The 27,249-nt window shown below is 44.0% G+C and overlaps 1 protein-coding gene across 1 annotated transcript in view; it reads right to left on the bottom strand.

Moving 5' to 3' along the window:
- The window catches only part of PSMD1 (proteasome 26S subunit, non-ATPase 1), a 126,464-nt gene that overhangs the window by 22,601 nt on the left and 76,614 nt on the right, over positions 1 to 27,249 (bottom strand). The window contains exons 17-19 of the mRNA XM_073359107.1: positions 24,074 to 24,188; positions 21,051 to 21,167; positions 6,224 to 6,326 (exon numbers count right to left, since the gene is read on the bottom strand). Of these exons, the coding sequence (XP_073215208.1) occupies positions 6,224 to 6,326; positions 21,051 to 21,167; positions 24,074 to 24,188 (335 nt within the window). The remainder of the gene's footprint in view (positions 1 to 6,223; positions 6,327 to 21,050; positions 21,168 to 24,073; positions 24,189 to 27,249) is intronic.

The raw sequence follows: 27,249 nt of genomic DNA, 5'->3' as shown, positions 1-27,249 counted from the left end.
CTAGGGAGGTTGTGGAATCTCCATCATTGGAGATTTTTAAGAGCAGGTTAGACAAACACCTGTCAGGGATGGTCTAGATAATACTTAGCCCTGCTATGAGTGCAGGGGACTGGACTAGATGACCTCTCGAGGTCCCTTCCAGTCCTACGATTACTTCATACACTCTCCCCCTCTCTTCACACACACACACACACACACACACACACACCCCCTACCTCTCTCTCTCTCTCTTCCAAGCTGCTGTATGATAAATGAATAAGATGGAAACAAGATTTTACCTGAATTTTTTAACTCGATACTGACAGAGATAAAGCTCAAAGCAGGTCCACATCTTTGAAAGAAAATCTATGACCCAGCTGGCCTGAGGCTTCATGGCAACATGCTACACCACAGGAGACTATGGTTTGGGAGTAGCCTTGAGTCTTGTGCCAACCAGGCTATTGGAGCTCAGGTCTGATAAGGGGGAGGGGTGATGGCGGAGGAAGGAAGATGACTGTAGTGATGCCAATGTCTCCTACCAGCCATGGTCCTAAAACATAAAGGTCAGTGTCTGTCCTCTGACCAAGCTGCAGCAAGTGTGCTGTGAATGAAGCTCTCAGATGTAGGATGAGAGGATTCAAGGGGGGAAATGGCCCGTAGTACAACAGGACAGGAGGTGGAAGTCACATTTGATTGTGGGAAGAAAAAAAAAAAGGTTACCTTCCTTTCGTAACCGTTGTGCTTTGAGATGCCTTGCTCACGTCCATTCCATTCTAGGTGCATGCGCACCCTCGTACACAGTCATCGGAGACTTTTGCCTTAGCGGTATCCGCGGGGTCGGCTGCGGCACCCTCTAGAGTGCCACGCTCATGAGTTGGTATATCAGGCACCACCGGCCCTAGGCCCTCTCAGTTTTTGCTTGCCAGCAACTCCGACAGAGGGGCAGGAGGGTGGGTCATGGAATGGATATGAGCAACACATCTCAAAGAACAACAGCTATGAAAGGTGGGTAACCGTTTTTTCTTCTTTGAGTGCTTGCTCATGTCGATTCCATTCTAGGTGACTCACAAGCAATATCCCTGGAGGTGGGCTCGGAGTTCACGGTCGTGCATTTTCCAGCACTGCTCTGCGAAAGCCAGCATCATCTCGAGCTTATTGGGTAAGCACATAGTGAGATGTGAACATGAACAGACGACCAGGGAGCAGCTCTGCAGATATCCTGAATGGACACCTGGGCCAGGAAGGCCACCACCGAGGCCTGCGTTCTAGTTGAGTGCGTGGTGACAACTGCCAGCGTAGGCACCTTCGCCTGATCATAGTAGAAACTGATGCAGGCAGTGATCCAAGATGAAATCCTCTGGGCAAACACTGGATGACCTTTCATCCTACTTGCTACCGCAACGAACAACTGAGTTGACTTGCAAAACAGTTTGGTCCTGTCTATGTAGAAGGCTAGCGCACTCCTGATGTCCAGGGAGTGCAATCTATGTTCCTCCTCAGACTTAAGAGGCTTTGGAAAGAAGACTGCAAGAATATGTCCTGGCTCGTATGAAACTACAAAACCACCTGGGCAGGAAGCCAGACACAGTCGCAGCTGGACCCTGTCCTTGAAGAACACCATATAAGGCGGTTCCAGGATGAGTGCCCTAATCTCGGAAACCCTTGGGGCAGAAGTTATCGTCACCAGGAATGACACTTTCCAGGAGAGCAGAAGAAGAGAAGAGGATGCCAAGGGCTCGAAGGGCGCTTTCATGAGCTATGTGAGTACCAGATTAGGCTCCCAGGGAGGGACAGGATCCCAGACTTGAGGATAGAACTGCTCCAGACCTTTTAAGAACCGGACCGTCATGCCATGCACGAAGACCGATTTGCCCTGAAATGGATGAAAGGGACAACCCTTGGAACTGAAGATGCACAAGGTAGTCCAGGATCAGCAGCAGCGAGGCTTGCTCAGGCCCAAACCCTTGGGCCGAAGTCCAGCACATGAAGCGTTTCCATTTACCTAGATAGGTGGCTCTAGTGGAGGGCTGTTGCTGGACTCACGCTGAGCACTCCTGCTCTTCCGCAGTCAACCATGGAGCAACCAAGCTGTGAGGTGCAGAGCCGCCTGGTTTGGGTGCAGGAGCCGGAGATGATTCTGCGACAGGAGATCCAGCCAGCAGGGCAGCAGCATCGGGGCCAACACCGACAAGTCCATAAGCGTGCTGAACCAGTGCTGGGGAGGCCAAGCCGGGGCAATCAGGATGACTTTGGCCTTGTCCTGCTTGACCTTCTTGTGGAGCAACAGCGCTGTCGGGAAACCATACATCAGATACCCCGACCACGGGAACAGAAAGGCATCCAACAGGAAGTCCCTGTCGATCCTCCAGAACAAGCAGAACAGGTGGCACTTCCTGTTGTGGCGAGTCGCAAACAAGTCTCCCTGGGGAAACCCCCGCCTTTGGAAGATCTGGTCAACCACATCAGGTTGGAGAGACCACTCGAGGCGAGACGAGAAGGTTCTGCTGAGGCGATCCACCAAAACCTTCCTGGTTCCAGGGAGGCACACTGAGTGGTCCAGCACCTTGACTACCAGGTCCAGGTCATGCCTGTTGGGCACGTAGACTGACATTAACCATGCCTGCAGCAGGCAGAGATGGAGCCGGGCAAGGCGGACCAGGTAGGTGCAGGACGCCATATGACCTAACAATCGTCAGCAGGTGTGGGCGGTGGTGAGTGGATTATCCCTCACCCAGGAGATTATGTTTGACATGAAGCGGGACTCCAGAAGGAATGTCCTTGCCCGCATGGAGTCGAGAACTGCCCCGATGAACTCTATCCATTGCACTAGGGTTGACTTCTTTTCGTTCACTAACAGGCCCAAGTCATGGCATGTGGCTCGCACCAGATTGAGGCTGCTCTGCATGTGATCCCGTGATCTGCCCAGATGAGCCAATCGTCAGGATAAGGACAGATCTGGACCCCCTGGGGTCTTAGGTAAGCAGCACTGGGGGGGCATGCGTTTTGTAAAGACCCACAGGGCCAAGGATAGGCCAAAGAGGAGCGCCGTAAATTGGAAATGGTGCTGGCCCACGACAAAACGAAGGAACCGTCTGTGTCCTGGCAAGACAGAGATATGAAATAAGCATCTCTCAAGTCAAGAGCAGCATACCAGTCTCCCGGATCTAGGGAGGGAATGATGGAGGTCAGGGATACCATGCAAAACTTCAGCTTCTTGAGGTATTTTTTGAGCCGTCGGAGTTCGAGAATGAGATGTAGGCCACTTTTTCCTTCGGGATCAGGAAATAGCAGGAATAGAACCCTTTCCCCCTCATTTCCGGAGGGACCTCCTCCACTGCCCACACTTGTAGTAGGCGGTTTACCTCCTGAACGAGGAGTTGCTCGTGAGAGGGGTCCGTGAAGGGTCCCGGTGGACTAGCCTGGGAGGGCCTTGCCACCGCCTCGTCTGGAGAGGAAGAGGATGACTAGACTACTGGGGGAGGGCCCGGGGCATCTTCCCCTGCAGGGGAAGGAGGTCTCGGGGTGGGCACCTGCTCCTCCACCGCAGCGCCCACCGGCGTGTCCTGCACCAAGCCTGGTGCTGCCGATGCCGAGTGAGGTTTGTCCAATGTGGCGACTGAGGACTGGTGGGACAGGGGCATCGGCATAACGGGCATGCCCCAGGTGTTTCAATAGGGCCATTGGGTCAGTCACTGGCCCTGTTGCCAGGTCGGCATTGCCACTGTGTATGCACCTTTCAGAACCCAGTCGTGTTGCTGTGTAGATGAGGGACTGAGCCCCATCTCCATGCCGGAGAAGTCCTCTTCCTCCGGAGACCAAGGCGGGGCCGTCGAGGCCTGGGTCTGTCGGCTAACCGTTGCTGCAGATAACCGGTGCCTGGAATAGTCAGACTGGTGCCAGGAGTAGGGAGAGCGGCGCTCAGCTGGGAGTGTCCCCAAGGCCTCGGTGACGGTGACCGTCGCCATGAAGACGGCCGGTATCTACAGTAAGATGATTGGCATCTCTCTAGGCGAGCCCTGGCGCGAAGGCAGAGACCGGGAATGCAGTGCCAGTGACCTGTTGTGGCGAACCGGCGACCTGGGCTGAAGAGAAGACCAATGGCATGATGACACAGGGCTCTGCCTTGGCTCTGGAGACCGGTAGTGCTTGCTTGCCTTCTGGGACGCCTTCATGGCCAGCTTGCCCTCATGGGGAGCCTTAGCTGGGTCCATCCTTGTTGCTCTCCGGGTGCCAAGAGGGCGCTGACCGTGCCATCAGCCTGGTTCCCCCACTGCTCCCTGGAGTTGGTGATGGGTCCTTAGGGGGGTGCTACTCCCTGTGGCAGAGCCCCCTTGCAGGTCCGGTGTGGGCGGGTGGCCCGAGCAGGATCCTATACCCAATGTCCCTTGATCTGGCTTGCTTGGTGCCTGGTCCCTCTTCTTGGGCACCAGCAAAGGGGGCACCGAAGTCGAAGCGCTGTGTGCTGTGCCCAGCCATGCCAGCTCCAAGTCTGAGAGGAGGGCCTTCAAGTGAATGTCACGTTCTGTGTCCTGGGACGCAAGTTTTTACAGATGTGACACTTCTCTTTTTATGGGATTTCCCCAGGCACTTCAAACAGCTGCTGTGCGGGTCACTAACAGGCCTGTTGCAGTCAGAGTCGGGTTTAAACCCCTGAGACTGGGGCATGCCCCGCCTCCGGCAAAGTCCCCTCCGGGTCCTTAACTGACTGACTGACTGCTTACTTCCTAACTAAACTACTATAAACAAACTATTTACAGCTCAAGCACAGAGCTCAAGCAGGAGGAAAAAAAACCGCTGACCACTTGTGAAGCAAGGGTGGAGGGGAGGGATAGCTCAGTGGTTTGAGCATTGGCCTGCTAAACCCAGGGTTGCAAGTTCAATCCTTGAGGGGGCCATTTAGGGATTTGGGGCAAAAATTGGGGATTGGTCCTGCTTTGAGCAGGGGGTTGGACTAAGTGACCTCCTGAGGTCTCTTCTAATCCTGATATTCTATGATTCAAGGGAAAGAGGCGTTCATAGAATCTCAGGGTCGGAAGGGACCTCAGGAGGTCATCTAGTCCAACCCCCTGCTCAAAGCAGGACCAATCCCCAATTTTTGCCCCAGATCCCTAAATGGCCCCCTCAAGGATTGAACTCACAACCCTGGGTTTAGCAGGCTCAAACCGCTGAGCTACCCCTCCCTCTGACCCTCCCCGGGCGGTAACAAGGAACGGAGAGCGCATAGGGCCCGTGGTGCCTGATATACCGAGGCATGAGTGCAGCACTCCAGAGGGTGCCACAGCCGACCCCACGGACACCGCTACGGCAAAAGGCAAAAGTGTCTGACGACTGTGCACGTGGGGGCATGCACACCTAGAATGGAATTGACATGAGCAAGCACTGGAAGAAGAATAGGAACATCTGATATCATTAAATTAAGAGCCCTGCAAGAGTGAGCTCTTGAGAAAGGAAAGGGCACATCTTTTAATTTGTTTTCCTTTTCTCCATGGAATCTTTCCTTAATAGGTCTTGTTGTTCAGCACCAGGAGTTATAAAGGCTTTAGTAGTTTAAATCCATGGTGTAACACTTAGTCACTAGAAGTCGTGTAATGAAATTCTCCAAACTGGCAAGCTACAGACCTACGCAGATGCCCTCTGATGACAACAGCTTTGGCTTTTCTGTAATAATACTGATACAATTAATTGTGCTTCCTTCTCTGAACCTTTTCCCCAACAATGAGGAAACATGCTCACTAATGGAGTTAAAAACATAATTTAACACAGAACCCAAAGAAAGCTGAGAGACAAATACCGCAAGGTTTCCAAACTGACTTGTGGAGAAACTACTTTCAATAGAAAGGAAGCAACATATGAACACCACCTACGTACTGTAAATCAAGGCTCTGGATGACAAATGGATTCAAAGGAAAATGACACTTTGAGCAGAAATCTGGAAAAGGATTACCTTTAAAGTTTGGAACAGTTTTACACTGAAACTGTGTTGAAGAGGTTTTATTTTTGCAGTCAGGTGAAACCCCCTGAAAACGAGGGGTTTATGGAAGCTCCGATACCCCTGTAACTATCATACCCTTTGTGATAAGCCTCCGCCTGTGAAACTCACATGTAATGATGAATAGCTCTAGATTAGCCAGAGCTCCAGGCTTCCAAATCCTTTTCACCATTGGCTTCAAGAGACCAAGAACACTTCCGGAGGCCCTGGTCAAAGTCTTAGAACTTTTTACTGCTTTAATATTAAGGAAATTACCTGCATCCAAGATGCCCTGGGCCAGGATTGCTCCAAACTTGGCCATAACATCATCATGCTTGTCATTAATGACTTTGGAATAGAGCTGTCTGAACTGGCTGACCTGTAAGAGGAGAAAGAAAACCGGAGGTAAAATATTGATTCACACCAGTAACAGAAAAGCTAGCCACAGAAAACAGGGAGTTCTTCCTCTGTAAGGGTTCAATCACATTCAATCACAGTAGAAAGAGGCAAGTCAAACAACTAGGATTCTTTTATGTATCTCCAGAGTAGACATGACATCTGATGGTAGCACCAGTTTCCCTTCATTTCCTGTTTCTGCAATAAGCCCTCCCAAACGATATCTATGCCCCCCACGCCTAGGAACTGAAAAGGGCCCATCAAAAAGACTCCTGCCATTCCCAGGCATGGCTAGAAGGTGGTTTGAGCAGGCTTCTTCCCCTATGGTCAATTTTGCTGTTGGTAATCCCCAAGTCCTCTTACCAGGTACTCACTTCAGCTGCAGGTAAGTGAGCACATATATCTGCACTCGGAAACAACAGCTGATCCACAGTGAGATTTCCAACATTCTAAACGCAGTTTTAAAACTCTATCAAGAGCTGATGCTCACTTCCTGCCATAACATACTTCCCAATACCTATTAAACATTTTCCCAGAGGACCTTCTTCTCCAGAGAACAGTCCAGACCAATCAGTGACTTTGCCCCCACTGATGAGCGTTTGAAAGAGACCCTTGTATTTCTGCTTGTAAGACACACTGTGGTTGGAGTAGGTCAGGAGTTCTCCAGCAAAACCAGTATTTGATGGAAAATGCTGGTTTGTTGAAACCAAAATGTTCCACAAAAATTTGTTTCAATGAACTTCCTATAAACACAGACAGTGTTTGACAAAACCTGGCCTGGCTTTCTGCCAGCACACCTGGCAGGCTGCTGGGGAGCCCAGGCTTCCAGGACTCCTGGCTCTGTGGCAACCCTGCCATGAAGACTGCTCCAGGGCTGGAGATCCCAGGTCTTCCAGACTCCTTGCTCGGAACCACAAGCCTGGAAAGCCTGGGGGCTCTCAGAGGTTTCAGGCTCCCTGCCTGGGACAGGGCTGATGGGGAACTGGGACCCTGACAGCGTGGAATTTTGGAAACAAAACAATGAGCATTTAAAATTACTTTTTTCAGATTTCCATTCTGTAGAGATTTTTGAAATTTCTATTTTTCTTCTTTTTGAAATGGAATGCGTTTTTCACAATGTCCCATGTCATGGAAATTATGACATTCAACAGCTCATCTTCCACCCACAGCTGCCTTCTTAGGTATTTTATAACTGACAATTACTATAACAAATTGTTGGTAAGACTTGGAACAAGGATTTCAGCTCAGGTGTGCCTGATTAGGGAACAATGTACAATCATAGTTTCTACCCACTGTGTACAGGAGACCTCAAGCACTGGAACTGCACTAGTTCAGCCGGTCCTGCCTCGCTCCATCCCACAATGCACTGCTTCTTATTTTGAAATTAACAAAATGTCCTTGCTCCCAGCAACAGTTCTTCAGGAGACCCATTATATATTAGTGCAACCATGGGCAGAAGGTGTACAGGGCAGGAATGCATCAAAAGAATGGATATACGGAATGGTGCAAGGACAAGAGTAATTGTTGCAATCAATATCTCTATTTCCTTGTCTAGTGAAGACCAAAATATGAAGTGCCAGAAGTAGGATTAGAATTCAGGAGGTCCTGGCTCCTACTACTGAGTTCAGACTATTAGATTCCCCACCTGCACCTCATAAGAAAAAATATCCAAAGAAAGATTGTTCCATCAAGACCATTAACATGACTCATAGGACTTTACGGTCAGAAGGGATCATCATGATCATCTAGTCTGCCAAGTCTTGAAGTCAACAAACCAGAAAACCATGTTAGGAATTACATTTTATGAGACCAAGATTCAACAAGGCTGGAAGAAAACAATCATAGTCAGTGAGGACCAGGAGAGGACTGGAATCCAAGAGATATTTTACCATAAAATATTGCTAGGTTTTATAGTAAAAATGTTTACGGGAGGCTCAAAACACTATGTGAAACTGGAAACAACACACTTCAGGGCTAAAAGGAATCAATCTCTTGTTCCAAACTGATAGCAAACGATTTCTCCACTATACTTCATGATGCAAATTCTGGACTAGAGGTATTAAGAAGCTGCTGAAAAATCTATAGTTAGAGAACAATGGTTTCTTTCCAAACATGACATGCTGTCTCTCAACACTGCTGATTTATTGATACTTACAAAGGAAATGGGATCCTATCCAAACAAATATTTGTTTTCTTTCAGTTACTGTTTTGGAACTAAATCCGTGTTACCTGAGCTAGTTTTAAAATTGGTTCAGGCCAGCTCATTTTAAAAAAGATAGTTTAGTCAGTGACTGTGGATGGGTCAAGCCTTGGTTTAGAAACTGTCCTTTAGCCAATGTAGTGTTCCATCCAAAAAGGTTTTTCCTCAGACAGAAAAAATGCACTATGCTGGCTGAATCACAGCTGCCTTAAAGGGAAAGTGCACTGTACCCCATCCTCTTTCCTTGCCCTTCTGACAATTAATTCTGGTTATAATAGCAATCAGCTCCTTTAGAAGTCACCACATTTAATCTGGAGGCGCTCTCGACCAGTGGCTCTCAACCTTTCCAGACTACGGTACCCCTTTCAGGAGTCTGATTTGTCTTGCGTACTCCCATCCCCCGCAAGTTTCACCTCACTTAAAACTGCTTGCTTACAAAATCAGACACGAAAATACAAGTGTCACAGCACACTATTCCTGAAAAAATTTGCTTACTTGCTCATTTTTACCATCTAATTATAAAATAAATCAACTGGAATATAAATATTGTACTTACATTTCAGTGTGTAGTATATACAGCAGTATAAAAAAGTCCTTGTATTAAATTTTCGTTTGTACTGACTTCAGTAGTGCCTTTTGTGTAGCTTGTTGTATAACCTGGCAAATATCTGGATCAGCTGATATACCCCCTGGAAGATCTCTGTGTACGCCCAAGGTGAGAACCACTACTCTAGACCAGTGGGTCTCAACCAAGGGTTTGGGGCCCCCTAGGGGGCTACAAGAAGGTTTCAGAGTAGCAGCCGTGTTAGTCTGTATCCGCAAAAAGAAAAGGAGCACTTGTGGCACCTTAGAGACAAATAAATAAATTTGTTAGTCTCTAAGGTGCCACAAGTGCTCCTTTTCTTTAAGAAGGTTTCAGGGGGTCCGCCAAGGAGCCCCACCGCATGGGGTTGCAGCCTGGGACGGAAGCCAAAGCCTGAGCAATGTAGCTTTGCAGGGCCCTCTGTGGCATGGGGGCCCCAGGCAGTTGCCCAGCTTGCTACCCCCTAACACCAGCCCTGGCTTTTATATGCAGAAAACCAGTTATTGTGGCACAAGGTGGGCCGTGGAGATTTTATAGCATGTTTGGGGGGCCCTCAGAAAGAAAAGTTGAGAACCCCTGCTCTAAACCATCATCATGGTGAAGGACACACCCACTCAGATCAGTAACCACCATTTGTTAAACACCGATTGCTACTTTTCTTTTGTTCTCCACGCACATTACACTTGTAACCAAGGAGTGACAGATCAGCCATCTTTAAACAAAGGACAATGCAGCTGAACAACAAAACATTTCTCAACAAGGATAGAAGGCAGAGAGTTCAGGAGGATGCAATTACTCTTGTTATTCACTCTTTCCAAGAGAACAGTAAATCAAGCCAAGTTCTTGTTAATAAGGTTCTTCCTCGGCCAATTCCCCCTCATACTGAGAATTGCTTTTGTTTTTATTTTTTTTAAATTAAAGAACCTAAGTTTCCTTAAGGCTGTGAATGCTAAAACAAGGAAGCAATTTAAAATTTTATATATACATTAAACATACACACAATGTACTCTCAGTATTTGAGATATCTTGTACCAAAAAAATCCCCTCTATTTTATGTTTTACTTATTTTTGTTATGCTATCATGAATTTTATAAATGTAAAATCTTGTACCAGGGCTTAGAAATCATTTATTTATTTAATATACATGTTTTTACTCATGTTTATCATGCCAGATCTCTTGTGCCCTGCAAAGAGACATCCGTTTGCATTTAGTGTAATATTTCTAATTGCTCTTCCTAGTCACAGGATCTGAGATAGCTGTTAAGACACACACTATCTCCTTTGGAATCTACCCTGGGTTTTCAATTATAAGAACTATGGCTTCCGTGGCATTCAATGGGACAAAGTGAATGAACGTTTTGAAAAGGAAGCCGCAAGCACTAGTTGTGGCCTCTGTCAGTGCTATCTCAAACAAACAGGGACATATACAAAACTATAGAAGATGGAGCAGAACAGTATGTTGAAGAGACTAGTTTGAGTATTAGATTGCCTTTCGTATGAAGTATTGTCACCTCGTTCCTGTGGCTCTGGGCCCTGTTTTTTGGGTTCAGATTATTTATAAAAACTGACAGCTGCTACAATGCTCGGCAAAATTGCTAGCCACGTGGCCGTAATCTGGAATTTACACAATAATCAAATCTTCAGAGAAACAGATCCTGTATGAAGCAAAGAGACATTCAGCAGAACTGCTAATGTTCACACTGGCGTCTGAAGTCTGACAGTGAAGTGCCTCTGTGCACAGGCCAGAAAGGCCTGGTTTGGGAAATGAGAGGCAGATCTTGGGGCAGGGGCAGGAAGTTATTCACTTCCATCTGTGCATCAAAGCCCAGCAAACCTTAGTCACAAACTATTTGTAGATGGTTTATGCTGCTGACACTCACGCACGTTAAATACATTTCTTTTAATGAACTAGAACATACAAATCAAATGTATTAGCACCAAGCCTGAACCAAGAACCTGTGAGCAGTGTCATCACAGGATCAATGCAGGTCCAGCAGGGTTAGCCATGGCATGAGGAGTGTAAGGAACCAAACTAGAATAAAAGTCATCTTGCTGTCACTAACTTTATCAGGCCACTCATACCAGAGCTCCATATGAAACAATACGGCCTGTGTGGAATGGGCACAGAGCAGCTGTTAATGAATTAATGTCTAATAGCTAGAATGAAACTATTTCAGATCAAGTTGTTATGCTGTTTACTATCTGAAATGAAAGACATTGACTACCACTGCAGGAGCCATTCTGGTCTTGGATAAATACTATGGGTGATATTTACCCAAATTATTTATCCAAGAGCTGATCTGACAGTTTACGTGCAGGGTCATCCTCAGTAGTATTTGGGTTGAGGCGATTTTGCTGGCAGTTCCTAGATACGAACACATGACAGCAGGACTCCATCAGGGTGTTTTCAGACAGAGGTTCCCAGCTGTAGATCTACAAGGGCAAGCATTGGCTGACCTTCACAGTGCAGCGCAAGGACTGACCAACTACTGCTGGTGAGGTTTCTCTCATGATGGACTGGAGCAGTACAGGTAGGTAGGTAGGTGCTGGCTATTGAGGGCAATTTACTTTAATCTGTTCCTTGTTTTCAATTCAAATCATGTTGTCAGATGTCACAATGAGCAGCACATGACAGTTCTTAAATAGTTTTTTTAAACTGTGGTATGAAGCCCAAGGAGCTTTGTTTTCCACCCCCGTAGTATTTCTCGGCACTTTCAAGTTTTACAGTATTTAGAAAGGTCAGCTCAAAATTTATTTTGTGTTCTCCTGGCAGTAACCCAAAACATTTGAGCAGTGACTCATTTGATCTCTGGTAATAATATATAAAGATTTACCATCTTGATAATTAAAAAAGGCCAAAACTATAGGCCATCATTTCATTGAAAGCTGAACTATCCACAAGCAATATCTGAAATGCTGAGGAAATAACCCAGGCTCACACAGCTGAGGACAAATGCTTTGAACACAAGAACAAACACAGAACTCTGATATTTTGTTTGATGCAAAACTAGATGAAATGGTTCATTTGCAACTAACTTTCTGGCAAATAATTTTTTTTTAAATGAATGAAAATCAACTTCTCCACCCCTGTGCTTAATGAGCATCACACATAATATGCAGACTTTGAAAGACTGTTTACGAAGAAGGAGGGAGTGCTTAGTCATTGAGCAGCACACTGAAGACAGCTGTAGCCAATTGGTGCAATGTACACAATCCCCCTCACAGAACCAACCAATCATTCAAGGTCAAGATTATTTAGGGAGCTGTGGCTCCAACCCACCTCAGCTCCTTTCCACGTAGACATCATCTGTATCAGACTTAGAAAAGAGTAAGGTTTTGAAAATGGGGAATGGGTGGATCAATACGAGTTTATTGTTAGAAGAGCTGAAGTTACTGTGTATGCACACCTTTCTCCTTTGAGTAGTGTCACTACAAAGCCCACAGCTGGGGAGATTCATTCGTTATTCTTGTACTTCCCTCCTTTACAGATTTGTTAAGGCTAGTTAATTGTTCTCCAGCATTGGGAATCAGACCTAGCTGTCAAATCTAGAGGAACACTTCATAAAGTAGAATACAAATAGAATACCGGGTAGCAGAAATGCATCTCTCTGTAACTATTCATCAGAGACTTTCTAGGGAAGTTGCTTTAGACAAAGTGAAGTATGTGTTTTAAGACTTTCAGACACAGGGACACCTTCAAAGTAGGTGATCGTAATCCTTGTGTATGATGAAGAACCTAGATACAGTAAAACAGTGCTTGGCAAATGCCTAATAGATAAGACAGCACACTAAGTTTTATTCATCAGAAAATCCCTGATCAGAGATGTTATGCCACCGCTTTCCATCCCCCCTCAGCTTTATCCACACAAGCTAAATCTAATCTAGGCAATTTTCATATGGACTTTGCCCTATTTAAATAAAAGCTAAGAGCATAACATCTAAGCTATTCAACCTAGCCTCTTCTGGTGCTAAGTGAAGTTTAGGCAAGACTATTTGGAGATTAATGGATTGGTTAAAATGGAAATTAGAAATCACTTTAGTCAGCTATTTAGGATGCTGCATAAAGCCACCTTCCCCTTATGACTCTCTGTATAAATGAGGGCTGGCCCTCAAGGCTTGGATCTCACAGACTCTTCTGGCTGAGGTCATCATTGCACAGAACATGGATCTGAGGGATAGAGGATACAGAGAGCATCCTCTCAAAGGTTCAAATGGCGATTTTATTAATGTTGTGAGTATTAGGATTGAAGTCACAGCAAGGCGGCAATTCACAAATAGGTGAAAATACATATTTAGTGCTTTCAAAAATGTCTTCACAATAGAATGTACAAACACTAAAGATCCTTCTATTAGAGGCTGGTAAGCAGATCTGATTGCCAAATGGTCCATAACAGGGGCCAGGGTAACAGTCCAGGATTGGAGGACTTGGGTTCCTGAATAATGCTCTTGCGAGAGACCTACAATGGAAAGTTTTTACTTTAAGCACAGGTTTTCCATGCTGGGGGGTTTATTATTATTAATTACGCCTCCCCAGAAAGATTTTCTGCATCATATATATATGTTCAAGTCAGAGTTCAACAAAATGCAAACATGAGACTTCAAGGCTCAGAGATTTTGGATCTAGAGGAAGAGCTCAGCACTGGTCCTCAGACAGATCCGCAAACGCCAGCACTAGGACTGGAAGTTCTGGTAGCAGGGCTAGGAGTGGTCAGAATAAGATGCAACAAGCCAAAGTTGGAGCTCTCCATTTCTCCTGAACTCTGTCCTGTCTGATTCTGTGAAGATATCGAAGCTAACCCACAGTAAATCAGATTTAACATGTCAGACAGGTAGTGTTTCTCCCCCTTTGCTTTCCTAACCAGATTTGCAGGTTCCTAACACATATCATGAAGTTGTCACATATTTGTATTGCAATGTTCTCATTGTATCTATAGTGTAAGGTTGTGTTTCACAAAGTAAGCCATTCCTGCTGCCTTCCTGGTTAAGAAAGAAGGTGGATTTCATGCAAGACAAACAGAGAAGTGGAGTTCTGTGCTGTGCTGTACATAGCTAGTTTGGTTCTTCACACTTATACCTAACAGCAGAGGTTTAAAAAGGAATGTTGGATATTCTCCCAGCGCTGCACCCAGTGAGGAGGAAAAATTAAAGTTTCGACTCCAAAGAAACCTTCTCAGTTTTGCACAATCTTTGCTACACAGTTTGTAACTTCCAGAGAAGTATAAATAAAATCTTGGCTTTGTTTGAACTACTGAAGTCCACTTGCCAGAAGATTGCACATGATGCTTTCATAATTTATAATTCCATTAGGCAGCCTCCCCTCCCACTCAAAGAGGACTCTGTCCCATGCAGAGATAGAAACAGTGATCATCTAAGAGCTTGTTGTTGGGGTTGTTAGAGAGACAGCTCTATGCATGTGTTTAGGTGATAGATTTGCTTCCTCCCCAAGAGATGGAATGGATCATAAAACTAACTGCACATCATACATTAAAGGAGACAAACTACAAATTGTACAGATATGGCTATAAACTATAGCACTCTCAACCTCCAAAACAGAATTTAATCCAATCTCATGGGTAACTGAAAAGGTGGGTTTCATGCAATGATACAACAGACAGAAGTGGAGCTCTGTACTGTTTTGATACACACCCTAGAATTTTTGGTTAAAAAAAAAAAATCAGATTTGCCCCATTCTACTATGAGTGCAAAAAGATGATTGCTTTTGAGATAGTCTTGAAGTGTTAAGCCATCAACATAACAAAATATTGTTTGTAAGCAGCGCTCGGAGGGAGATGAGGGAAAATAGAATTTATAACAATCACCAAGTTCCAAACAACAAGGGATAATTAACCAGTCAGATGAACTCATTTAACAAACAAGGCTTGTGAAATAACCATGATGCCATTCAAGCAAGACTCTGCTTAGTAGTTTACAGCAACCACCTCCACAACCATTAATTCTCTAAGTCCATTTTACCCAGGGCTGATGCTGGAAATGTATTTTTTAATCGAGAATGGTACCCTACAGTAAATGGGGTTGTTTGAGAGGCTGTAATCCGCGTGGAACCTACTGCAAGTTAAGTAACCATTCTTTCTTCTTCATGTATGTGTCATGGTGGATCTGACTGTAGGTGTCCTCCCTGGACAGCCAGAGTGAGGAGTTTCAGCTGTGTTAAACAGTGACAGAAGTACCGATCTCACAAATTGGACATCTAACCAGATTGCCATGTCAAGTGCATAACGTTTAACAAAAGAAGTGGGCTGCTCCACATGGCTGCCTTGAGGCTCTCCGAGACTGGCACATTTCTGAAACAGGCAGAAGATGCTGCCAGTGCACCTTGATTTCACAGGGAGAGACTCACCAGCCAAAAAATAGCAGGTGGAAATGGTAAGTGGATCACACAGTGAGAGTCTCTGCAACAAGATAGCCTGACCTCTTGAGGTCCATGATGTGGCCACAGAGAGGCAGGGAGACAGCCTGAAAGCTTGTTTCTGTTGAAACAATAGAAAAAAGCTTTGGAGATGTCAAAACCTGCTTTCCTCCCAGTGAGGGCAGCTTCAGAAAGGAGACTTAAAATAATCATTTGGCTTAGGTGAAATCCTGAGACCACCTTAGTGTGGAACAGTAGGAATGTTACACAGGCTAGTCTGATAGTCCTTGGCTCCAGCATGTACTTGTGAAGTTCCAGGTTGTCTCAAGACCATGTGCCTTGTATTTGAAGATGGGTCAGGTGGGTGCCCCAGCCTCTTCTTGATGCATTTGTGATAAGAGTCATTGTTGTGAAGAGAACAGAGAATGGTACCCCTTTCTCACAATTACTGAGTCTAGCCACCAAGCGAGCTCTCGTGGGACTTGAAGCAAGACTGATCCTCCTGTTCATGAGACATCTGCAAGGGGAGCCTCAGTTGTAAGGGTTGTAGGTGAAGTCTGGCAAGCAGCATCATGTATGTGCATACCAACATGTGGCCTAAAAGTCACAGGCACGTACTTACTGTTGTTGGACTAGCCCACAGGTCTTTTACCACTGACTGGAGGGATTGTCATCTGGCAGGTAGATTCTTGCCGATCTTTAGTTGATTAAAGCTCTTGTGAACTTTATCAGCTGTGATAATGTGAGGAAATGGTTTTTCATAGTTCACCAGAAGACTAGTTGAGAGAACAGGAAAAGGATGTATTGAAAGACTGTCAGTCTCCTGCTGGGACTGCCCCTGTTCAGCCAGGTATAGGTAGATGTGAATTCCTTGTGAATTCCTTGGTGCCACTACTGCCAGGCATTTTGTGAACATGCTTTGTGCCGTGGAGAGTCCGAAGTGTAGAATCATAGAATATCAGGGTTGAAAGGGACCTCAGGAGATCATCTAGTCCAACCCCCTGCTCAAAGCAGGACCAATCCCCAATTAAATCATCCCAGCCAGGGCTTTGTCAAGCCTGACCTTAAAAACTTCTAAGGAAGGAGATTCTACCACCTCCCTAGGTAACGCATTCCAGTGTTTCACCACCCTCCTAGTGAAAAAGTTTTTTCTAATATCCAACCGAAACCTCCCCCACTGCAACTTGAGACCATTACTCCTTGTCCTGTCATCTGCTACCACTGAGAATAGTCTAGAACCATCCTCTCTGGAACCACCTCTCAGGTAGTTGAAAGCAGCTATCAAATCCCCCCTCATTCTTCTTTTCCTCAGACTAAACAATCCCAGTTCCCTCAGCCTCTCCTCATAAGTCATGTGTTCCAGACCCCTAATCATTTTTGTTGCCCTTCGCTGGACTCTCTCCAATTTATCCACATCCTTCTTGTAGTGTGGGGCCCAAAACTGGACACAGTACTCCAGATGAGGCCTCACCAATGTCGAATAGAGGGGGATGATCACGTCCCTCGATCTGCTCGCTATGCCCCTACTTATACATCCCAAAATGCCATTGGCCTTCTTGGCAACAAGGGCACACTGTTGACTCATATCCAGCTTCTCGTCCACTGTCACCCCTAGGTCCTTTTCCACAGAACTGCTGCCTAGCCATTCGGTCCCTAGTCTGTAGCTGTGCATTGGGTTCTTCCGTCCTAAGTGCAGGACCCTGCACTTATCCTTATTGAACCTCATCAGATTTCTTTTCGCCCAATCCTCCAATTTGTCTAGGTCCCTCTGTATCCTATCCCTACCCTCCAGCGTATCTACCACTCCTCCCAGTTTAGTATCATCCGCAAATTTGCTGAGAGTGCAATCCACACCATCCTCCAGATCATTTATGAAGATATTGAACAAACCCGGCCCCAGGACCGACCCCTGGGGCACTCCACTTGACACCGGCTGCCAACTAGACATGGAGCCATTGATCACTACCCGTTGAGCTCGACAATCTAGCCAACTTTTTACCCCTGTAGAACTCTGTACTGATAATGGTTGGTCCACACTGGCCCCCACTCTCACCAATTCTCAACACTGTGCAGGGCTTGGTGTACTCCTTTCTGAAGGCTCTGCAGTGTTTGCCCTTACGGAAAGACACGGATATCCTTCTCGAGCTTCTGCACTGGTGGTCAGAGCAGCCCCTCTTGGGGCGTGATTTCCATACCAGAGGTGTCGGTGCTGGTTTCAATGCTGGAGCCAATGTCTGTGCCAGATCTTTTCTCCATGCTAATTTTAGGCATTGCCTATCTGCTTGACAAGACACCAGAATCCTACTAGTGGACAAACCAGGATTGTTCGGAGTCCCTTTCCTTGGGTCTGACAAAACCTTCAAGGACTGACCCAGAAGATGGAGCATCAGCCTTGCATCTCATGCATTCCAGCAGAGGACAAGCATACCAAGCATCTGCTTGGAATATGCAATTTCCCCTGGCAAGACACACACATACTGGTGTGTCTTCACAGGGATCTGTCCATTCTGCAGTGGACTGAGCTTGAAGCCCACAGATTTTCAGTCTGACACAAGGAGCCCTGTATAGAGAAACGGGGGCGGGGGCAGGGTCTAACCGATAGAGTTTGGTCCAGACAGGTTGGAACAGTTCATAGATCAGAAGTGGTTTGGAAGACTGTGGAAGGTTTTGAAAATGTTTAGAATGAGGTAAGAACTAGTGGGTCAGAGGCTTGCCATGTTCCGTCTTGCTGCTATAAGCGGTAAGAGTGAACTGAGGGCGGATCACAGCTGCCCTGCTGTTATGTCCTATGGGAGCACCCTGATAGCCCAACAATATAGCAGTGTCTTTCTCCTCCCAGGACTTCAGAAGCTCTGGGAATTAACTACACAAATTAAAAAAATTTCAAGCCCAGACCTGTATCTCTCAACTCCTTCCCATCCTTGAATTTCATTGCCTTTAGGAGCACCCAACACCTTATTTTCAGAAAGCTACTATGAGAATAGTTTTTCCATGCTGCAAGTTACCCTGGCTCTAGAGTCTAGCAAAGCTAAAGCCAACATTCACTTTCATTACTCCTGATTAAAAGAATCTCTCTTCAGACTAGTAAACCGCACTGAAGAAGTTTTCCAAGGATAATAATTCTTAATTGGCAATGTAACCCCAGTGCATCCAGATAAAGTACAGAGAATTCTGATTCCCATTACCCTAGAACCATAAAAATTAGAGATATGAAAAACTAGGACATCTAGTCCACCTCTCTGGCAATGCAGGATAGTTTCCTGTAATACATAAGACTTTCACTCATTTCCTTTAGGAGGCATTCCACAATTTATTACATCTGTGAGGAAATATTCCTTTAAATGTCATTCAGTGCTTTCACAAGGAGAAACCACCTTAATCTTTCATGAAGGTCAACTTTGGTTGCTCTCCTAGAATAGTTTTCTGATCAGCAGCAAGGACTGAACAAGCAACCTTTGGCTGAACTTCTTCCTTGAAGGAGGGTGAAGCTGATCCACTTTGGGTTTTGCTTATAAATTAGCTATTTTCAAGTGTCTTGGTCCTGCTTGTATCCCCTCCCCCTCTATGCATGGTCAATTAAATTACCATCTACATCTAAAGTAAGTAACCGAAAATTCATAAGTGGCAGCTTGTAAATAGTACTTCACTTTTTAAAAATATAATGGTCACATGGTACCCCGGCTTGTTTTATAAACCACTCAACCCCAATTTTATGCCTCTCATCCTACATCTGCCTGGTCAACTGTGTTTTGTTAACCTTGGGAAGAGCATCCAGGTATACACCTCTACAGTCTGAGTTTTCAGTCCCATTTTGGTAAAAAAGTCTCCCAATTTTCATCAACCCTTAAAAACATCTAATTCTGCAAGTTATTTCCCTGGCTGCACTTTTCTTTGGATAATCACCAAAAAGTCTTTTGCATAACACCGCTCAAAACCCGCTAGCATTACAAATGGACTCAGTAGGTAGTTCATATGCAGAATCACTCTGAGGCAATTATCTGGCCCCTATAATCACAGTATCTGAATGCTGCACAATCTTTAATATATTTAGCCTCACAATATTCTGTGAAGTAGGAAAGCTTTATTATCCTCAGATGGGGAACTGAGGCTATGCGATTTGCCCAAGATCACACAAGAAGTCTATGGCAGAGCACAGAATTGAACCCAGGTCTCTTAAGTCCCAAGCTAGAATCCTGACCTCTGGACCATTCTTCCACAAAAGTTAGAGATTGCTTTATCATATCTAAACTTTTCCTTTCCTGAGTTTATTTCCATAGTAGAGATACATTTACTTCATATAATTTGGTCTACGAGGATATGGGGATTTGCTAGACCTTTATTTTTCACTGCATAATCTAGCAGAATTATAATAGTGATATAAGGCACATTCAGTCTCTTCCAAATGAAATCCTAGTGTTTTTTGTAATAGAGTTAGGACACTAGTGATATCTAACAGCAAAATCACACAATCCCCAGCAGACTCACACAGAAGTGCTTGAAAATATTTTTAAAAAAAAACCTTGTCTGCGCAATTTCCCTTGGAACTAGTTATTCTCCCTGACCCCACCATTAAATGTGTGTTTCTACCGGAAAAAGCTTTCTGCTGTCTCAGCAACTAAGTGCAACTAAAAAAAAAAAAAAAGGTGGGAGGGTGGGGTTGGGGGGCAATAAAAGGATGATTTTTTTCAAAAGTTAAACTACACTGCAAAACAATGCCATTGAAAGTTACCATGCACAAGGCAGTGCTGTTTTAGCAGTATGCAGTATAACCAGCAAAGGCTTGCTGCATCAGTACCTCTCTGGGCTGATCAAATGTGAGAGCTCCGAATTGTCAGCATCTGATTCTGCTAATGTGGAACTTTTTAGTCTACGCAACAGTTTGCATATTACTACCTATCATATTCACAGGCAATCTAGTTTTAAAAACTAATAGTGCATATTAACCCATTTGCCTTCACAGTGACAAAACTCGTTTTTGAAAAAATGAGTTCACTCTTTAGTTGCTGCAACTTCTTAGGGCAGCAAAATTGTCCCAAGCGAAACTGAAGGACAAGCCACAGCAGAAGTGGAATTACTGCTATGCAATATAACAGGACTTTCCCTGATAGCAGGTACGTCAAACGTTGCCCAGGACTAAATCGAACATAACAAGAATCTCTTTAGTAAAGAAGAGAAGAAAATATGTTCACACATGCTACGCATGCATAAGTTTAAGTGCCTGTTAGCAATTCCAATCTCGCTTTCATCCCCTTATCCAGGGTTTCCAATTTTGGGGGAGAAAATGTAGATGTACTTATATAACACCAACAGTTAAAACAGTGACAGTTTACCTGACCTGTGCCAGTCAGTGTCCATCTCCCATTCAAAAGTGCATGCTCTACCATGCCAAGAGTTTGCACTATTCTAAATTTCGCTCTTACAATCATGAGCTCTTCAAGGTACAGACCCCTCTCTTACTACGTGTACATACAGCACCCAGCACACTTGGTCCCTGAAACATCATCATTACCCAAGGCCATTTCTCACCATACAAGCCGATGCATAACCTATGGCTCACCTTTGGACAGGTGATCTCAGTCTGCTGAATCATGATAAGGGCAGATGCAATCAGAGCTCCTTGACGCACATAGTTCACAGGATCATTTGTCATTGGCTCAAGCAAATTAATTGCTTCCTAAAAAACAAATACACAAATTAAGCTTATTACTTTTCAAACAACAGGTTTCAGACAGTCTAATAAAGGGTTATTGAATTAGGCCCATCAGCAAGGTGGCAATGAGGTATAGTTTACCATATTTATATTTTGCCCCTCACTGTGATATCTGGGCAAATTTTACAGAAATGTGCACTTATGCTAGTGGACTTTCGCTCAAAGCTAGAGGAGTTCGAGGAATTTGCTGAACAAAACAATGCCAGAATGACTAAAATCTGCATTTATTGCAAGCAGAAATGTGAAAAGTATTTGGCAGGTTAGAATTATTAATAATAATAAAAATATCATACTTTGTACTTCTATATCTTGCTCTTGCCTCACTTATACACTGCTTCCCTTTCTAGTGAGCACAAAAGGTAAGTAAATGTTACCTTCATTTACCCAACGTGTAAAAAGCATAGAGGTGTCAAATGATTTGCCCAAGGTTATATAGTGAGTCAATAGCAGAGTAATACAACATAGGTCTCCTAACTCCCAGTCCTGTGCTTTATCCACTAGTCAAAGCTTTTAATTCTAAGAAAGAACATATTTCGCTTCTAATACAAGTGGTGCTATCTCCACAGATATACACATATAGTGAATCTATGTCTTGAAGACCGATATGTTGCTTCAGAACTTATGATTGCTTTCTTTACATTCCATGGCTTGAGGTCAGTTGACAGTTACAAGCGTGAAGCCAACATGACATACAACAGATGCGTCACTAAGCATTTCTAAAGCATGTATCAACAAGTATTTCAGCATCGCACATTGATTATGTAAAGAATCAGGAACTGTCCAGAAGAGAGTTTATTGTATGCGTGGATACCCGGCGCTCTTGTCCCTTTCTGTAAAGTAGGTGTCAATTTGGTATGTTGGCAAACTGAGCATCATATACACCTTTTATCTCTATCCACAGGAGTGCAGCCACTTTGTAAGTCATCCTTTAAAATGCTCTTCTAATTGCTTACGAAAAACAGTTACTACAAATCAAAATTATATTTTCAATAGGGCTCTTCAAGAGCAAGAGTAAAACTACACAGAAAAAAGGTGTCGTAACTACTTGTACGTCCCTAGGTCTCCAGGGATCGGCCTCACATGGGCACCTACGGGGCATTCTGCAATACTTTGGGGGGTGTCTTTCTGAAAGGAATTCATCCAGGTGAATGCAGAAACACAGAATGCAAATAGCGGTCAGTAATACCTAGTTTGTTCATAAACATTCCTAGGACTCCACCCTGCTCTAGAGTGGACATCAAATTACTTTACAACTTAGTTACTGTACTACAATCTTTTGATTGTAAACTGGATTCCATCCTGTTTTAACTCTCTTTTGTGCAGGGCTTCCATATTGGCAATGTCCACACCAATGTCGTAATTTCCTAGGAATACATCAGAAAAACTCACAAAAGCAACTTGACTTTAACCAGAATACTAATGCCAAGAACCATTTCTAGGTGTTACATTGCAACATCAGACCTACTTTTTGCCACGTGAACTTTCTGTGCTCTGTCTTCTTACATGTATTCATTTGTGCCTCACAGAAACATTGTATGTGTTCAATACTATTTATAGAATATGCATGATGGAAGTGCCCTTCAGCCTAACAAAAAGCTTAACTTCATTTCCAGTCTCTCAAGTTACGATGTATTAACTTAGCCTTTAAACAGGCTGATATAAGCCCCAGAAGACACATTCAAACATAAACAGATGCTTCAGATCTTTATTTAAGAAATAAAAATAAAGCACAGAACCTCAGCCAGACAGGTTCTAATATCTTGATCATACAAATTATCTGGAAATAAAACAGATGTGGATTGTATAACTATGAGCATTTTCATTAATGCTGTCAGATGCAGCATGTCCATGAACATTAGTTCCTCAATGCCACATTCCATTTGAAAAGAAGTAACTTAGAAGAAAATATGGCTTCCAATTTGCTTTCAGGCTATATGCAAGTCAGTTTATGAGTGCAGAGAGAGAATGTCATAACTATGTGCACTTCAAATAGGTGTATTCATGAGTGTGCAGGAACATGTAAGAATCTAGAAATGGATTTTTAATAAAGGCTAGGAAGCGGGGGGAGGGGTGGTGGTGGGGAGACAGGGATAAAACTGGAAACCACAGATGAAGTTATTGACCTTTAGAAAAACCTTGTACCACAGCAGATTGAAATCTGCTAATCCGATCAGTTAAAATTTAGTCCTCCTTGTAGCAGTAAATAAAGTTATATTTCCTAACTATTCCCCACCTACCATGACAGCTAAACACTATATACATAGTGCTCACTCCCCTAAGAGAAAGAACCCTCAATGTACAAGCATTTAAAGTGCAAAATGTTAGATGAAGCTTCATTTTTGCTCTCTGACTTTGCTATGTGGCTATCATGCCAATTATGAAACAAAGAAAAGAGTGTCAGGATAATACATATGATTTCGTTTTTTCCCCCTCAGGGCTAAAAAAATAAAAAAAATGTAAGCCAAAAAAAGGTCAAACTCTGGGGTAAACCACAAATGTTTGTGTCTTGGAACAAATGTTTGTGCCATATCCAGAGCTGTACAAACATGCAACCCAACAAGTTAATTGGCAATTGACTAGAGTTAAAAAACCCTTTGCTATAGACAAACTCTAAGAGGGTGGAAATTGTGAACAAATGTATTTTGTTCTGCCTCATCTACTTGCTCTTCCTACAACCAGAAGAAAAGATTGCTTCACTCAATGCAATAAAGCACAGAATCTGAGGAAATGCGGATACACTCCAACTGGCTGGAAGACCGTGTGTGTGAAAGAACTCTCTATTTCTGTGATACTTTTCATGAACGTTATCTGTAGAAGGAAATATAGCAGAAAGAGCCTTGGAGTAGCTATCATTGGCTTTTTGTCCTTACCTTATTTCCTGTGCCAGCACAGCAGATGCCCAGAGCCATGGCAGCCCCATAACGCACATGTGGGTTGTAGCTTTCTGACAGCAGAGAAACTACACTGGGACACTGTTCAGGAGTCCTAGGGAAAGACAAAAAGAATAGCTCGGATTATTATATCATTTGAGAACTTAAAGGCTTTACTTCTTGACTATATTGAAAAAAATATATCCTCCTTCCACATAATTTGCACATGTTGCCTTTTCGATTAAGCTACACAACTGTGCTAGATAAGGACAGGCATGCCCTGTGAACTTCCCTCTGTAAAGTGCTCTATTGTGCACAGCAGATGACACGCACAAGTCCCATTGGTAAAGGTTTATAGATAACCGACAGCGTTACTTTAAAATGATTAGAGTGCTGGGATCAGGGGACATATCTGTGAAGACAGAAGTTCTCTTTGTCCCTCAAACCCACACACCAGTGGCAACAGCAGGACAAGATTGCTTCTAGGCGAGAGAGGTGCAGAGTCCATAATCCATTCAGTACTTTGTCTCAGTCAGTTGACACCAATAGACTAAAAATGGTACAGACCCAGCACATTTCAAATATGCCAGCAGTCGGCTAGGCCTGTCAATTCACTACAGTAGTGGAATTTCTAACCCAGAGCCTGTGGCAATGAAAGGACGGTGAACATTTAATACCTGCGAAGCAGCACACAAGCCGCTCACATTTGTGGGGATATTCATTTCTCTCCAGTATTTACAGATCCTATTTTATCATTTAATTAATCTGAGAGACATATACAACTCTTCAAACTAATGTGAACAGCCTGTTTTAACATTTCAGATGTAGAAAAGCAGAAGTTCTTCAAAGTGAGCCTACCGAAGTGAACTCTCCCCATTCAAAATAAGCCAGCGTTCTCTTCACAACCAAAGCTCATAACTCACTAGCACTACAAACGCTCTCACATTTGTCAAGGCTAATCTTTTAAGTATAGCCTGCTTGACAACGCTACTGACAACAGCAATATATTGAGAGCAGTTAGCACATACTTGTTCCTGAAAAAGAGGGAAGGGAAACTTTGGGTCATCATTCAGTCACTGCAGCCATCTAGGTATTTCTATAGTGCCCATCACTGTATTATTTAGGCACATCTCACAATACCTTCCATTCTAGACTGCTCTTGTATGGATGCCTGTAATTTTAAACCCAGATTTAACACCACACAACTTAACCCAGTTTCTATTAAGAGGCAGCTGTAACTAACAATTTGACCAGGAGGTGAGCCAGGAACTCCTGGGTTCTAGTTTTTAGTTCTGACTCAGTGTGTGACCTTGGCCTACTCACTTCATCTCCCTGCAACAGCTTCCTCTCTGGAAAAATGGGAACAGAAAACCACCTCACAGGGAATTTGCGAGGATTAATGTTTCCACACAAGTAATACAGGACATCTAGAGTAATTAAAAGGTCAGCATTCCATCAAAAGACATTCAGGTCAAACAATGAGCCAGGTGAGCCACCAGAACAAAAAAGACAATTTACAATTCAACATTTGTTTTTTTATTTGAATGTACACTTAACGTCTGGGAGTGGCGACCGTGTCTTCCTCTGTTCTATACAGGACTAACTTCCCTGACCATACTTAAAACTACGTGACCAGGTCCCAGATCCACTGTCTACAGACACCCAAAGAGCTTCTACTCCACAATTCTGTGCTGCTAACCTTCCCCTCACAAATTCTCCCAATAGCTCTCATTGCTATCTTCATTGAAACTCCCCTATACAACACTCCACGCCCACCGTTGCCTCCCACTGCCAACTAACATCTGCTGTTGCCTGCCATTTCTGCTTTTAATGCTGCTGAAGCAGTTCATCTTGACAGGCCTCTCAACCATCCAACAGTAATGGCACCAAGTGGTTGTATGGGAATAAGATGGTTGGCTCTCATAATTCAGAGGGAAAGCCATGAATTCTGAGCAAGTGCACACCCCCTCTACCTAGCCACAGAGATCACTTCCCCTTCCAGCATATCCCTTCCTGCTTCCAAGACTCCCGCGCTAAAACCTATAGATAGCACAGAGATCATCCAGTCCAGCTCTTTCGGAAGAGTAATGACAACAGTTGAGAAGAAAAGCCAACAAAAGGGGAATGACTCAAGTTTGTTTCTGTCAAGCCAGGCTGGGAGCTCACTGTCTCCAAGATGCAGCCTTGACTAAGAATGTAAATAGAAGGAGGAAGAGCTCAGGGTCAGTTAAGCGAACAGCGCTGGATCCTACCTTGCAAGCTAGAAGTAGGCGTGAGGACTATATAAATTATAAGAACTCACAAAATGATTTATCTTCTAGCTCAAACAACAGCTCAAACACTGACAGTGTCTTTAAAAAACCAGCTATTGTGGAGACAGGGAATGACAAATCCTTTAATAAATGAGCCTAAGCATTCAGCTGTGCAGAACATTTAGGCTGGTGTACTAAGGTTCTTAACACCTTTGTGTTTGCTTTATTTGAACTTTTGTTGAACAGGCAGACAACAAGCCGAAGTATAGAAAAACATCTTTGGGCAAAGATATGATTATAGTTTTGCTAGCATCAATAGCCACATGAATTAATCATGCTGTGAAACCTAGTTTTCTGAACCTGAGCTTAATGACAAATGCCTCAGAGCCAGGATAGCCTGCTACTAAAAATTTAGGATTACTTTAAACCAATTTATTATAGAATTCTCAGACAGATCTACAACAATCAAGAGGATTTCTGACAATTGTTTGGAATGCTTTTATCTATAGCCCATCATTAAAGTAGTGAAATGCTATCTCAAGGGTGGTCTTATGTAGACCCACTTTTGGAAAACAAAACATGAAACAGTAAGTAATGAAGTCTGATGATATTTTCCAGATACTTGAAATGTGCAAAGCTAATGTACCTGTCTGAGTAAGGAAAAAATATTAGCCATTAAACTGATACAAATATTTACTCTTTGGATAAACTGAGTCTCATCACTAGACATGCAGGAGGAAAGCATTCTCTCTTAGTAACTGGAGCTCTCAATACAGACCAGCTTTCTCACAGAATCAAATTGTGAATTATTTGCATGCGTATCTACTCTGCTGACCACCAGGCAGCTAAGCCTAGAAAGGCTTGACTGTATTGTGGATGTACAGAGGTTAACCATTTGGGGAATCCCATTTCTTCTCAATAACC

The sequence above is a fragment of the Lepidochelys kempii genome, chromosome 9, assembly GCF_965140285.1.
Source record: "Lepidochelys kempii isolate rLepKem1 chromosome 9, rLepKem1.hap1, whole genome shotgun sequence".
In the NCBI taxonomy this organism is placed as follows: domain Eukaryota; kingdom Metazoa; phylum Chordata; order Testudines; family Cheloniidae; genus Lepidochelys; species Lepidochelys kempii.
Note: the sequence above shows the minus strand (reverse complement) of the source record. Positions and strands in the feature narration are given on the sequence as shown.